The following is a 15556-nucleotide window of genomic DNA, read 5'->3' on the forward strand; positions in this document are numbered from 1 at the left end:
TAGATGTATCTGGCTGGACGAGTGAGGAAGTCGTATAGAGAAAAAAGTCACTGCCTATTTTTTGTGCGGTTTAGTTTGTTTATTTATCACCTTTTTTTATGTTTTTATTTGAATAGAGATAAAATGTGGTCAATTTAATTATTCTTTTGTAAATTAAAAAGAAATCAAGTTCCTGTACACAACCACATACTTTTAATTATAATCGATCTTTGATTGAATCCAAAAACCAAAAAATGTAAATCGATTTTTGATTGAAGGTCGATTTATTAAACATCAAAAATTAAAAAATGTAAATCGATCTTTGGAGGTTAATTTATTTATTTTTTTCACAAAAAATAATAAATTTGAGAAGAATATTGCAAACCTATAAAGTTTCAGATTTATAATTTCGACAAATATGAAATTGTTGATGGATTGGGTTTAAGATATGAGTTTTCTTTAATTTTGTTTTATCTATGGGTAACAAATTAATTTATTTTGTCATGTCATATATTTTTTTAATGATAAATTTGGTTGAGTGATTTTATAAAAGAAAATCTCAAAGTTGAGTGATTTTATTAATACAAAACAAAGTTGAAAGACTTTACTAGATGATTCTCCATAATTGAGTGACCGTTAAAGATATTTACTCCTTCAAATCTCTAAAAAAATCACATGATATATTTGTCAAGTTTTGTAAATAGGAATAATATAGCACAGTATAGTTGCATTAGTACTGATCACCTGGAGACATAGCTATAAGGACAACACTTGATTAGATGGATATTTATGTTTTTTTAAAAAAAATAAAATTAGTTGCAAATGGATATTACTACTTGAGTGGAAAAACAATATGATCTGCATGCCATAGATCTTTAAAGGCATTGCTTGATAAAAGTTATCCTTAACGATGGAAAGGTATTCATAAGTTCTACTTGACAAATACGTGCGACGCTATTCAGTGCACATGATTGAGACCAGACCATTTATAGTGAGCCCGAATATTGTGGCGTACCCGTCCTTGTGAGATTGTTTGCATTTGATAGTCAGCAGGAATGTCATGACTGGTTCCCTGACTTGAGCCAAGATATGACACATATGGACTGCGGGCAAGACCCTCATAGCGAGCCCACAGAGGGCGTACCTTGTGTTTGATCGTGATTACAGTTATGCGTATAAAATCATAGTCATGAGTACATGAGCGCATATTTGTATATGATCATTTGTTTAGAGATAGTCACAATACATCACTTAGGCAAATTGCTAGGCGCTTCATAATAATGAATAACTCATACGACGTTATATGATAAGATAATAAGGAAAATACAGAAATTATAGTTTCATATTACGTATTGTCACTTGTATGGTCATAAGTTATAGTTTCAAGGGAAAATACATAAAAAAAAAAAAAACCTTAAACTTGACAGCACCACTTACTTTAGCACTTAAACTATACGGGTACCCCCTTAACATCTTTCAAGTGAATTTAAATACATCCGAATAGCTGACGTGGCAAGTCAAAAAAGACATTAACTCATGAATGTTAATGAATTGAGAGTATAATAGGAAAAAGAAAATTGTCTAACTTATAGTGGCAGATTGGTAGTTAACAGCTCCTTAAAGTAATTTATAGGCTGATTGTTGTGGAAATAACAGCTCCTTTTGTTACAGTTTTGAACAAACTATTCCTTAGTTTTAATTGTGTTGTAGGTTACATATGTTCTATCTTCTTCCTATAATTAAAGATGCTTAACTCTTTTTTCTTGTTGCAGTAAGTGAGCAAGGAAATATGGAAGAGAAGAGTCATGAGATCGCGAAAGATGTGACAGAAGTAGTTTCCTTTCTGAAATCTTTCTTGGTACTCTTTACATCCTCCTTGTTTAGAATCAAATCATCATCGCATTTTGTTGTCTTCACAATGTAGCTTATTGGAAGCACCCCTATGGTATATCTCAACAAAATCGCGGAAGGTTGTGCTGCCAAAATTGCAGCCAAATTGGAGATAATGCAACCATGCTCAAGTATCAAAGATAGGTGTTTATCTTTCACTCCCCTCATCCTGTTTCTTCGCTCAATTTGCAAAATCTTGAATTATTCACATCTTATATCTAACTTCCATTTCTTAATATATGTAGGGTTGCATGGAGTATGATCAAAGATGCAGAAGACAGGGGCCTGATTACCCCTGGAAAGGTTGGTGAAGCTTGTATGAGAATAAATAGCAAGAGGAAAAGGAATATATGTTCAATTCTCTTGATAGTGATGTGAATTCTGTGGTCTATTATAATTTGTCTGAAAGGCTGAACTGAAGTTATTTTCTTGGTTTTCCAATGATGAAATAATGGTGACTTAAGACTGTCCTTCTAGAGACATCCAGTGGAAATACCGGCATTGGTCTTGCGTCTATTGCAGCAGTTCGTGGCTATAAACTCAAGATAGTGATGCCAGAATCATCTAGTATTGAGAGAAGGATTATTCTTAAAGCTTTGGGGGCTGAGTTATACATCACAGATCCTACCAAAGGTATGGATGGTGTGCTTCAGAAGGCCCAAGAGATAATAGATAGAACACCAAACTGTTATTTTCTTCATCAGAGCGAAAACCCTGCCAATCCAAAGGTGTCTATACAAATAACTCAATTCATTTGTTATAAAAACATCACACTTATCAAGTATTCATTTTGTAGATCCATTACGAAGCAACTGGACCTGAAATATGGAATTGTACGGGAGGGAAAGTTGATATTTTAATTGCTGGGATTGGGACTGGAGGCACAGTGACAGGAATTGGAAGGTTTCTTAAAGAGAAGAATCCAGAAATAAAGGTAATTAATGTGACCGGCATTGTTCTTCTTTCATTTTGACTTGATTTGTGATTTTCTTTCCTTATTCTTTTGTCTTGTCTGAAAATCAGGTATATGGTTTAGAACCAGCTGAAAATGCATTTCTAAATGGAGGACAACTAGGTCAGTCAACTAACATGCCATTGCATTAGTTCCATATAAAGAGTTTTTCAAGCTCATCTCTCATACTCTTGTTTTCATCGCTACTTTCTGTGAATTACTATTTATCATTATATGTTACCGTTACAGGGCCATATAAAATCGAAGGAATTGGTCCTGGTTTAATCTTTCCTGTTCTCGATCTCAGCATCCTGGATGGAGTTCTTCAAGTAAGGCTGTATCCTGTATACCATATAAATAGTTGTCAGATTATAAACATTTAAATTTCTGTTCAGTGTGTATAATTGAGTTATGATATCAGCTTCTGTTTTTATTTATGTTCAGGTATCTAGCGATGAAGCTATTGAAATAGCAAAGCTTCTTGCATTGAAAGAAGGTCTGCTGGTAAGCTCACCGGTCAATAATGATCACTTTTGAGTCCATGAATCGTCATTTGTGATGTCCGTTCTGATATCATTACGATTATTCTCCTGGAATATTTTCAGGTAGGAATATCATCAGGGGCTGCAGCTGCTGCTGCAGTACAAGTAGCAAAAAAGCCCGAAAATGCTGGGAAACTTGTTGTGGTAAGTTAAATCTATTCAGTAACCTGATAACACTCTTTCTGTGTCTCCTTAAAACATTTAAACACTGGACTAAAATTATGTATGCAGACTATTATCGCTAGTTCTGGAGAGCGTTATCTTTCCACCGTGCTGTTTGATTCCATTCGAGAAAAGGTGGAAAACATGACTTTTGAGTAACTTTAAGCTTCTTTGGAGTTATATGTTGTAACTTGAGCTAAAATAGTGAAGACCTCTCAGTATATGCATTATTGAAATAACTCAAAATCTTAATATTTTCATCATTTCATAGCTATAATTTATCACAATAGTATTCGTGAAAAACTAAATATTTATATACATGATCGAAGTATAAAAAAGATTGCAATTTGCAGTACTTTAACTTTTATGAATGAAATCATTCTTAATTTTAAAGAAGATATATAAAATTTATAAGAAAAAACTCTTCTATAAATGGATTAAGAAATTTCTATTAAATTATGCTTTAAAAATTACTGGTGAAAAAACATGATAACTTTATCAAATTGTTAACGTGTAAGTGACATAAATTAATATGTAACAAAAAATATGACATGACCACGAAAGGACGTGGGCAGCGGATAAAGTTGATACTCATTTAATCAGAGGTCTTGATCATGTTGAATGGCCCCTACATAGCGTGAATCCAAATATAATTAGGCTTTAATGTGAGTACTGAATATCAAATGGAAAACCAAAATAAAAGGAAAAATATGATATTCGTGTTGAACAAAGCACCACAACACTTCAATTATTCAACGTTAAGCATATAATGGCAAAATAGTATACCTTTTGTTTCAAATTATTTGTCTGGTTTTGATTTAACATAAAAATAAAAAAATTGCAATTTGCATTACTTTAATTTTTATGAATGAAATAATTCTTAAATTTTTGAAGAAAATAAATAACTTATATTAAAAAAAAATACTCTTCACTGGATTAAGAAAGTTTTATTAAATGATGCTTTAAAAACTAATGGTGATAAAACATGATTATTTTATCAAATTGTTAACGTTTCAAAAATATTTGATTATACATTAATATGAAGCAAAAATATGGCATGTGTGCTGAACAAAGCACCACAACGCTTCCATTGTCTAACGTTAAGCATCAACAACGGTAAAATATAGTGCTCACTCTATTTCAATTTGTTTGTCTGATTTTGACTTGACACAAAATTTAAGAAAAAAAAGAAGATTTTTGAACTTTGAAATCTTAATCAAAAGATATTTCAGGTCTTAAATATGCTACATAAAAAAAAATGACATTCTTTTTTAAAAGGACTTTTAATTCTTTCTTAGTGAACTCCATAAAGTGATTTGATATCCATTTATGATCATCCCAAAGTAACCATCCTTTCCTATTTAAGTATAAGCAGTTACTAGATGATGCCTGCTCATTTGTGGCAGTTCACAGCTCCTATGGACTTGGGCAGGGGCGTAGCTACATACTCTTTAGGGTGTCCAATTGGACACCTTTCGTCGGGAAATTATACCGTGTATACAAGTAAAATAATATATAAAGTGGTTAAATAACGTATTATGGACACCCTTAACACAACAAGGTTGTAGCCTAGTGGTTTAAGGTGTATTGAAAGAGCCAAGCCTTTAAGTGTTTGTGAGTTCAAATCTCGCTAGCAGTAGCTTTAAGCCTCTTTTTTTCAAAAAAATTCATGTATATTACGTACTTTAATTTTTAAAAATTCTAGTGCACTCATTCATCCAAAAGAAAAAATGTACTCGTGTACAATATCTGGACACCCTTCGTGAAATTTCTGGCTACGCCACTGGACTTGGGCAATCGTCCCTCAAGCTTTTGGAGTTGAGTTAGGCCAGTGCCATAATTTTACATTCCAAAAGAGTGTCAAAGATTGAGCAAGTTTATTCTTGTATGGTTGCTATATATAATGCATTCCTTATCTGGCTCATCATATATACATTGTGGTTTCGATTCCATGAGAGTGTAGTAGGTTACATACGTTATCTTCTTCATATTATTAACTACGCGTAGCTCTTGTTTCTCATTGCAGTAAGTCAGCAAGACAATATGGAAGAGAAGAGGGAGATCGCGAAAGATGTTATGGAAGTAGTTTAATTTCCTTTCTGAGATCTTTATTGGTACTATTTTCATCTTCCTTTTTCAGCATCATTATCATCTCATTTTGTTGTCTCCACAATGCAGCTCATTGGAAGCACCCCTATGGTATATCTCAACAAAATTGCCGAAGGTTGTGCTGCCCAAATTGCAGCCAAAATGGAGACAATGCAACCATGCTCAAGTATTAAAGATAGGTGTTTATCTTTCACTCCCCTCATCCTGTTTCTTCGCTCAATTTGCAAAATCTTGAATTATTCACATCTTATTTCTAACTTCCAATTCTTAATATGTAGGGTTGCATGGAGTATGATCAAAGATGCAGAAGACAGGGGCCTGATTACGCCTGGGAAGGTTAGTTAAGTTTGTTTTAGAATAAATATATATCAGGAGGAAAAAGGAACACATTATGTGATTCCAAGTACTTTGTCACAAATTTTACCTGTACTTACCTGTGGTCTATGATCATTTATCTGAAAGGCTGAACTGAAACTAGTTTTTTTGTTTTTCAAAATGGTGGCTGAAGACAGTCCTCATTGAGATATCCAGTGGAAATACTGGCATTGGTCTTGCGTCTATTGCAGCAGCTCGTGGCTATAAACTTGTGATAGTGATGGGAGCAAAATATAGTATTGAAAGAAGGATTGTTCTTAAAGCTTTGGGGGCTGAGTTATACATCACGGATCCTGCCAAAGGTACAGATGGTGTGCTTCAGAAAGCCCAAGAGATAATAGATAGAACACCTAACTGTTATTTTCTACATCAGAGCGAAAACCCTGCCAATCCAAAGGTGTCTATACAAATAACTCAATTCATTTGTTATAAAAAACATAACACTTATCAAGTATCCATTTTATAGATACATTATGAAGCAACTGGACCTGAAATATGGAATTGTACGGGAGGGAAAGTTGATATTTTAATTGCTGGGATTGGGACTGGAGGCACAGTGACAGGAATTGGAAGGTTTCTTAAGGAGAAGAATCCAGAAATAAAGGTAAGGTTATTTGTGACCGGCATTGTTCTTCTTTCCTTTTTGACTTGACTTGTGATTTCCTTTCCTTCCTTTGTCTTGTCGGAAAATCAGGTATATGGTTTAGAACCAACTGAAAATGCATTTCTAAATGGAGGACAACTAGGTCAGTCGAGTTTCTTTCCCCCTTTGAGAATGCCATTGTATTAGTTCCATATAAAGAATTATTCCAGTTCATCTTTCACACCGTGTTTTCATCACTACATTCTGTGAATTATTTTTTATCATAGACTGATATGTGTAAATTGTAATTAAATGTTACCATTAAAGGGCCGCATAAAATCCAAGGAATTGGTCCTGGTTTAATCTCACCTGTTCTTGATCTCAGCATCCTGGATGAAGTTCTTCAAGTAAGGCTGCATACCCTATAAATACTAGTTGTCAGATTATAAACATTTAAATTTCTGTTCAGTGTGTATTAAGTTTTTCCTGGTATGATATCAGCTTCTGTTTTTATTTATGTTCAGGTATCTAGTGATGAAGCTATTGAAATGGCAAAGCTTCTTGCATTGAAAGAAGGTCTGCTGGTAAGTTCACCGGTCAATAAAGATCAGTTAGTGGCAATTAGCACTCTTTTTAGTGACAATGGATCTAAATGCAATTAACTAAAGACGGTAAACTCTTTGCTAATGTGTAATATTGCCGCTAAAAGTTGTTTTTGTGGTAGTGTGTGTTCCACTGCTTCATTTGTGATGTGCATTCTGATATCATCACGACATACTTCCTTTTTCATTTGGAATATTTTCAGGTAGGAATATCATCGGGGGCTTCAGCTGCTGCTGCAGTAAAAGTAGCAAAAAGGCCAGAAAATGCTGGGAAACTTATTGTGGTAAGTTAGATCTATTCAGTAAGCTGATAAGTGATACCACTCTTTCTGTGTCTCCTTAAAACTTTTGAACACTGCCCTAAAATTCTCTGTTTTAACTCTCTATGCAGATTATTATCGCTAGTTCTGGAGAGCGTTATCTTTCCACTGTGCTGTTTGATTCCATTAGAGAAGAGGTGGAAAACATGACTTTTGAGTAACATTATGCTGCTTTGGATTGAGAAATAAGGTATTCAAGGAAGTGTTATGTTGTAACTTGAGCTAAAATAGTAAAAACAACTGAATTGTAAGCTCCTAAATTGGTGAACTAGTGTTAATGGAAACAAATATTCTTACCATTTGAATAATATAAAGAAAAACTATTTGATTCGTCTACAAAGAAGTCACCCTTGAGATTGTTATCATTATCCTTTGTGCTATAGCAGTACTGTTAGTTTGGTTGAGCCTTGAAGCTGCAGCAATAGAAGCAGCAACACCACCACCAGCAATACACTGGCATCACCTTTTTATGAATGAGATAATTCTTAATTTTTTAAAGAAAATAAATGAAGTTGTAAAAAAATAAATACTCTTCAATAACTGGATTAAGAAAGTTCTATTGAATTATGATTGATCAATGTAGCTGGATTAAGAAAGTTCTGGTTTAAAAAATACTTGTAACAATGAAGAAGTTTAAACGTGTAAGAAAATATGATTTGATAATGACATAAATTAATATGTCTAACGTTAAGCATCAATACACAAAGGATCATACTTTTAAACTAAAATACACAAAGGCCATTTCTTTTTTTATCTAATCAAAATGGATAAATCTCTCAAAGCTGAGCGATTTATCTTTAATTTAACTCCCGGCATGCTGTTTTCGAATAATTCGATCATTCTTATAAGCTTTTTGTCTTAATTTTTATTATATTTTTGCAACTAGTCACTCATAATTGAGCAATTCCATTTATGTTTATTTTTACTTTTTTGGAAGTCCTCCTAATTGAGCACTAATCTAATAGTAATAAAGCATCTTCCAATAACATAAGCAGTCTTATTAGTCTCAAACTCCATTGCAAAACAACACAAAAACTCCAAGATCCCCCTTTTCCATCCTCAGGAACATCCTCCATCTCTCCAACAGAAAGAAATTTAACGTTTGTGCATTTTTATAATGTTTATATGTTATTATTATTTTCGGAAAAAATGGCCAAAAATACCCCTAACCTATTGGAAATGGCTATATCTTCCTTCTACCTTTGGTATAAAAATACCCTCCAACTTTGTTTTTAGTTCAAAAACCCCTCCTTCCATCTTTCGGCTTAGAAGTACTTTGAACCCAAATTTATTTGAATTGAATTTTTTGCTAATTTGTTAATTCTTTTATTTGTTCGGTAAGATATTTTGAAAAAATATTAAATTCCTAAAATTAGCTCATCCCAATATATTTAAAATAATTAAGTCTAATATAAAATAAAATAAAATAATTTATTGTGTAAAAGTGAAAAATAAAATTCTTATTCTTAAAATAACAAAATTCTTATTCTTCTTTCTTACATAATAAATTCTTTATTTTATTTTACGTTTTATACACAATTATTTTATGTTTTCATTTGTGAAATATTTTTTAAATTTATTTGGATTGATTATTTTAATTATATATGTTAAACTTTAATTATTTTAATATTAAATATTTTCTCTGATTTAATTTTTACTAAATAATAATAATAATAATAAATCCTTTGATTTTATTCAATGAGGATCCTTAAATGACCGTAGGAAGTTTTCTACATCGTTTCATGTTCCTCTATTTTGCAATTTTCTCAAACTTATTGTTGCACCCAGAATTCTTTTGTTTATTTATCCGATTCTCTCTTTCATATTCATCTACTAGGTTTCTTTTTTTCTCACTTGGTGTCTATATCTATATTGAAGTTCGATTTTTTTAGATTTACTAGTTATTATCTATAAGTGATAAGAAAATTAAACACATAAATATTTTTTTATTATTATATGCTATTTATTAAAAATTAAATAAAAAATCAATAAATATTGATATAATTAAATTTTAACATCATGATTTTAATATAATTAAAATAATCAATCCAAATAAACTAAAAATATTCCTCAAATTGAAACATAATATAATAGTGTACAAAACACAAAATAAAATAACGAAATTATTGTATAAAAATAAAGAACAATTTTTTTATTATATTATTTTAAGAATAAGAATTTTACCCTTCATTTTTACACAATAAATTCTTTATTTTATTTTACGTTAGACTTTATATTAAGAATTTGAATAAATAAAAATTGTCTTTTAACACAAACAAAAGAATTAATTAATTAATAAAATAAGCATGAGTAATTATTTTACTACAATCATTGACAACGACTTACATCTAAAAAGGAGAGGAAATCGCCCGATTATGAGCGACTACTTGCCAAACGAAAAAACAAAGAAGACAAAACAACCATGAGCAAGTTATTGAAAAAAAAATTGTCCCTATGTGCATTTTAGTTAAAAACAAGTTTTGATTACGGACTCGTTTTAATTTGTTTGTTCGATTTTGACTTGATACAAAATTTAAGAAAATAAAAAAGATTTTTGAATTTTAAGATCATAAATTAAAAATATATCAAAAAAATATTTCAATTTTATCATCTTAAACATGTTAGGTGAAAAATAAATGACATTCTTTTTTAGAGGGACTTATCTTTCTTTGTAACTCTGTAAAGTGATTTAATCAACAACAGTAACAACCCACTTATGATCATCTCAAAATGACCATCCTTTAAAATTTAAGTATAAGCAATTACCAGATGATGTCTGTTCATTTGTGGCAGTTGACAGCTCCTAAAGTAATTGTTGTGAACTGATAGTACTTGGGCAATCACCCCTTCAAGATTTAGCTTCTGGGTTGAGTTAGGCCTAGCGTCATATCTTTAACATTCTTAGAAAGTGTCGAAGATCGAGCAAGTTTTTTCCTGTATGGTTGATATATATATATATATATATATATATAATGCGTTTCTTATCTGGCTCATCATATATATACATTGTAATTTCACTTCCATGAGAGTGTAGTAGGTTACATAGGTTATCTTCTAATTTCTTATTATCAACTATGCATAGCTCTTTTCTTAACTAGCTCTTGTTTCTCATTATTGCAGTAAGCCAGCAAGTCAGTATGGAAGAAAGGAGGGAGATCGCGAAAGATGTCACGGAAGTAGTTACCTTTCTGAGATCTTTCTTGGTACTCTTAGCATTCATCTTTTATTTTAAGCATCAACTCATTTTGTTGTCTTCACAATGTAGCTTGTTGGAAGCACCCCTATGGTATATCTGAACAAAATCGCGGAAGGTTGTGCTGCCCAAATTGGAGATAATGCAACCATGCTCAAGTATCAAAAGTTGACATTTTTATTGCTGGGATAGGGACTGGAGGCACAGTGGCAGGAACTGGAAAGTTTCTCAAGGAAAAGAATCCAGATATAAAGGTTAGGTTATTTGTGAGTGATAAGTGGAATAGTTCTTATTTCTTATTCCTTTGTCTTGTGGGGAAATCAGGTATATGGTATAGAACCAGCCGAAAATGCATTTCTAAATGGAGGACAACTAGGTCAGTCAAGTTTCTTCCCCCCTTCAAGCTGTCCCATCAATAGAGTTTTTCCAGCTTATCTCTCATACTGTGTTTTCATCACTACATTCTGTGAATGTATCATAGACTGATATGTGTAATTAAATGTTACCGTTAAAGGGCCGCATAAAATCCAAGGAATTGGTCCTGGTTTAATCCCACATGTTCTCGATCTCAGCATCCTGGATGAAGTTCTTCAAGTAAGGCTGTATACCATATCAGTTGTTGTCAGATTATAAACATTTAAGTTTTTGTTCAGTGTGTATAAGTTTTTCCTGGTATGATATCAGCTTCTGTTTTTATATAATGTTCAGGTATCTAGTGATGAAGCTATTGAAATGGCAAAGCTTCTTGCACTGAAAGAAGGCCTGCTGGTAAGTTCATCGGTCAGTAAAGATCACTTTCGAGTCCGCAGATTGTCTGTCTACCGCTTCATTTGTGATGTGTGTTCTTATTATGTCATCACGGCTAATCTATACTTACTTTTTCTTTTGGAATATTTTCAGGTAGGAATATCATCAGGGGCTGCAGCAGTAAAAGTGGCAAAAAGACCAGAAAATGCTGGGAAACTTATTGTGGTAAGTAGATCTATCCAGTAAGCTGATAACACTCTTTCTCTCATGTCTCCTTAAAACATTTGAACACTGGACTAAAATTCTCTGTTATAATTCTCTATGCAGATTATATTCGCTAGTTCTGGAGAGCGTTATCTTTCCACCGTGCTGTTTGATTCCATTCGAGAAGAGGTGGAAAACATGACTTTTGAGTAACTTTATGCTTCTTTGGACAGAGAGATAGGATATTTGAGGAAGATATATGCTGTAACTTGAGCTAAAATAGTAAAAACAACTGAATTGTAAGCTCCTAAATTGGTTAACGAATACAAATATTCTTACCATTTGAATAATATAAAGAAAAACTATTTCCCAATGGCATATTTATGGAGACAGGCTTCCATCAGCAAACAGGCAGGCGTTTACTTTACGTTCTGATACTTCACGAGTTTTAATTGTCAAACCAGCTACTATTCATATTACTCTTTCTCTCGCTTACACATATATTTGGACTCTTAAGAATCTGGAAGTATGTAGAGAGGAAATGAGAGAGACTAATGAGAACTTGCACCATTTTGCAAGTCATTCCGAAGATATACTGCAAATGCTTGGAACTAGATTGAAGCAAATTCAAGAAATTACTCATGTACAGTGTAAAGCATACATTATGTCATCTTAATGGAACAGCATCTCAAACTTCCCGAATATGCACAAGAGTCAGTAATGAAAAGGTACATATTCTTGCAATACTCTTGAACCCTTGCACAAATCTGGGAAGGGAAAAGAAACTCACTACACAGGTTCTGAGTATTATTCACTACAGATAACTAGGTACTCCAATAAGCTAAGCCTCAATAGTTAAGGCTTGTAACAATCCCTCGCGCAAAAGCTACTATGGGGAAGGACAAAATATTGTGTTAATGTCTTCAAAAGAGAAAAAGAAAACAAGAAGAGAAAGATTTAAAGAGGCGGAGCTGAGAGACAGGACAGGTTTGAAGGATTAGATATAACAGTAGTTTACTCTCATCCTAGTTTTGTTTTTGTTTGAGATTGTTATCGTTATTCTTTGTGCTAGAAGTACTGTTAGTTTGGTTGAGCCTTGCAGCAGCAGCAATAGAAGCAGCAACACCACCAGGACGGGTGCACAAGTTTGGATCATTCCTCAGTTCTGCACCAATCACTCCCTCTGCATCTTTGCGTGTCACTGGCTTATCTGACGGTAACTTTGAACTTGCTTCCTGCCAAACACCAATGTATTGTCTTAGTTATACGTACGTATGATTTAACTTATGTACACCTGACAGTTTTTAGGTTGTTATCTTACCGCGAGGATTTCAGCCAGTTTAGTTTTTTCCTCCTCTTTGGTAAGTCTAGCATTGCGAGTAGCAGCTGATTGAGCAGCAGCAGCAACTCCACCAGGGATGATGTTGGTACGTCCAGTGGCTCTCACTTCTGCTGCCTGTATGGCTGCCGCGTCACTGTAATCAACCGGCCTGCTTCCAGCTGTCACAACAGTGGCTTCAAGGGCTTCACCAATGGTAATGTTTGCTCTTCCTGAGACTGATTCTGAGCTTACTTGTTTTCTGTCTTTTTCATGTACCTTCAAGTAGAGGTCACGTTTTACACAAGAGTAAGAAAAATGTTGATTCATCTTTATAAAAATTGTAATGCAAACAAATGTATACCTATTTATTAGATGAATACGGGATCATTGGCTACCAATCTCAATTTAAACAAATGTATATAGATTTGTTAGGTGAATACAGACCAATGGATCCCAATTTCGATTTAAATAAATGTATACAATTTTGATAGTTGAATCCAGACCAATGTATACCTATGTATTAAAAGGATACTAATGAAAACAAATGTATGTCAATTTATTAAAAGAATACGGATCAACAGAAATTTATTAATTTCATTTCTCCCTTGGATAGTTACATTGATATGTACCCAGTTTGATGAAATATCACCTAAAGAGCAAGAAGAAGAATTCCTTTCAATCAACATTTGACTAGCTAGCTAGCACCCTGAAAAGTTATAGTTAACGTCTGTTTCACTAGAGATCTAAAAATATCAAAGAAATCTTTATAGAATCGTCCTATTATTGTTCAATTCAAATAAGTGTTATGTTTACTCATTTTCTCTAAAACACAAATATGTACGCGCATGCTTTACAAAATGACATATATGAGAAATTTTATAAATATATATGTGTTGTTAAAAGTGAGAACAATCTAAGTCAAAAGTTAAATTACGAAAATACCCTTTATCTACAACAGTAATTGATTTTCTTAAAATCATTTTTAAAAATTACTTTTTTCATTTAACATCAACTCCATAATTACACCTCTTCATTTTCATAGCTTATATTATAATACTCATTAATCTTGTGCCTTTAACTCACACATAATTATCATCTTAAATTAATATTATTTTCTATTTCTTTTTAGCTTCCATCCGTTAAAAGAACTTTTTATATTATTTTACCTTCTATAAAATCAATAGTTTTAGGAAAAATTGTATATAATGGCAAACTATTAATTCAAATTAAATGTTATAACTACAGTTTGATTTAATTGTGCTCCGTAGCAAATTGTTGTCAGTTGCCTCTCTCCCTTAAACTCTCGCTCGCCACTCTCTCCCTCGCCTCTCTCACTTTATACAAACAAAAATGTATAAATTGTGTTTCTGTTTGTATAAAGCGAGAGAAAATTGTATATACACATGCAAAAACATATATCTTCGTCCTATACACTTATAATTATACAATACAAATATTCATCTGCTCGGTTTTCTTTTGTCTTTCTCTCTTTCTCGCTTTATACAAACACATATTATACAAAATACAATGTATAATTTATGTTTGTATAAAGCGAGAGAGAGAGCGATATTTGATATACAAACGTTTTATTTCGATTCAATTGTATACAAATTCAAATTTTATACAGATATACAAACACATAAAATTGAATTGAGAGGATGCCAACGATTTATACAAACGAGAGGCTGGCAACAATTTATACAAATGGCCTGCTAGCGAAATTATACAAATCTGAAGAGGAGCCAGCGAATTATACAATTGTTTCTTTTGTATATATGTATAGCAAAATAGCCACTGCCTTTTGTATATATGTATAGCGAAATAGCATAACAAAGTTTGTTATGGAGCGCAATTATGCAAACTATAGCTATAATCAAATATGATTTTTGTGTTTGCTATATGTGAAAGTTACTCTATTATTATATGCTTTCTTTTTTAAAATATTCAATATTTGTTGTATTCTTAGCACTTTCTACAACAAAGGTATATTCTTTTTATATATTAGTTTCACCTTTGTTTTGCTCTTCATGAATTTTGTTCTTTGTTGTTCATTGCTTGCGTTTCCAATCTTCAGACTTTGTTTTATATTATGTGACTTATTTTGCTTGGTCATTTTTTGAAATCCTTGCATCTGCTCAATCTCTTCATTCCCTTCTTTAATTATTATTTTTTTTAAATTGTACTAATTAACATAGAATATATTTGCAACGCACTGTTCGAGAACTAGTATAGAAAAAATATAGTTTAGAACCTGTCCACCAATAGATTCAGCAGCAGCTTTCTTTCTAGCAAGTGATGATTCTTGAACATCTTTCACATTCTCTTCAGGTTTAATGGACTCATGCTCTTGCTCAGCTTCTTCCCTCCTTGGTTGTTCTTGGCTCATTTTTAATATCTCAAAAAATCAAGATTTCAACTATAGAAATTAATATTTATTTAGAAAGGAAATTAAAAGTAATAACATTCTCCCTCTTGTATATGGTGTTATAAGTTTGAATGGAGAAAATAGTGTCCACTTTCCATGCATAATAAATGTCGATAAAAGAGGAAAGTTTGAAAGCTAAACACGTGTTTGGA

At 32.4% G+C, this 15556-nt stretch overlaps 2 protein-coding genes and 1 pseudogene across 3 annotated transcripts in view; 2 read left to right on the forward strand and 1 right to left on the reverse strand.

The window, feature by feature from the left end:
- The window catches only part of LOC125816821 (cysteine synthase-like), an 85157-nt gene extending 77482 nt beyond the window's left edge, over positions 1-7675 (forward strand). The window contains exons 1-10 of one of the 2 annotated variants that reach the window (XM_049496445.1): positions 1735-1810; positions 1904-2013; positions 2115-2172; positions 2334-2597; positions 2666-2803; positions 2893-2944; positions 3071-3150; positions 3266-3325; positions 3427-3507; positions 3595-3740. In XM_049496445.1, the coding sequence (XP_049352402.1) occupies positions 1769-1810; positions 1904-2013; positions 2115-2172; positions 2334-2597; positions 2666-2803; positions 2893-2944; positions 3071-3150; positions 3266-3325; positions 3427-3507; positions 3595-3684 (975 nt within the window). In that variant the 5' untranslated portion in view covers positions 1735-1768 and the 3' untranslated portion in view covers positions 3685-3740. Of the gene's footprint in view, positions 1811-1903; positions 2014-2114; positions 2173-2333; positions 2598-2665; positions 2804-2892; positions 2945-3070; positions 3151-3265; positions 3326-3426; positions 3508-3594; positions 5608-5703; positions 5814-5912; positions 5971-6142; positions 6407-6475; positions 6614-6703; positions 6756-6919; positions 7000-7116; positions 7177-7397; positions 7479-7585 lie in introns of those variants that run through there. The other variant, XM_049496446.1, reaches the window with a different exon arrangement.
- A 2976-nt stretch (positions 7676-10651) lies between these two features.
- Positions 10652-11871, forward strand: LOC125816827 (cysteine synthase-like; annotated as a pseudogene).
- Positions 11872-12568: 697 nt separating this feature from the next.
- Positions 12569-15365, reverse strand: LOC125815914 (late embryogenesis abundant protein 47). The gene is made up of 3 exons (XM_049495489.1): positions 15231-15365; positions 12980-13255; positions 12569-12893 (listed from the first exon to the last, which is right to left on the reverse strand). Exons 1-3 carry the CDS (start codon positions 15363-15365, stop codon positions 12684-12686), a joined length of 621 nt encoding a protein of 206 aa, XP_049351446.1. The 3' UTR covers positions 12569-12683.
- Between the last annotated feature and the right edge of the window lie 191 nt (positions 15366-15556).

The sequence above is a fragment of the Solanum verrucosum genome, unplaced genomic scaffold (genome assembly GCF_900185275.1).
Source record: "Solanum verrucosum unplaced genomic scaffold, falcon-dt-bn FXZP01000261.1, whole genome shotgun sequence".
Taxonomy (NCBI): Eukaryota; Viridiplantae; Streptophyta; class Magnoliopsida; order Solanales; family Solanaceae; genus Solanum; species Solanum verrucosum.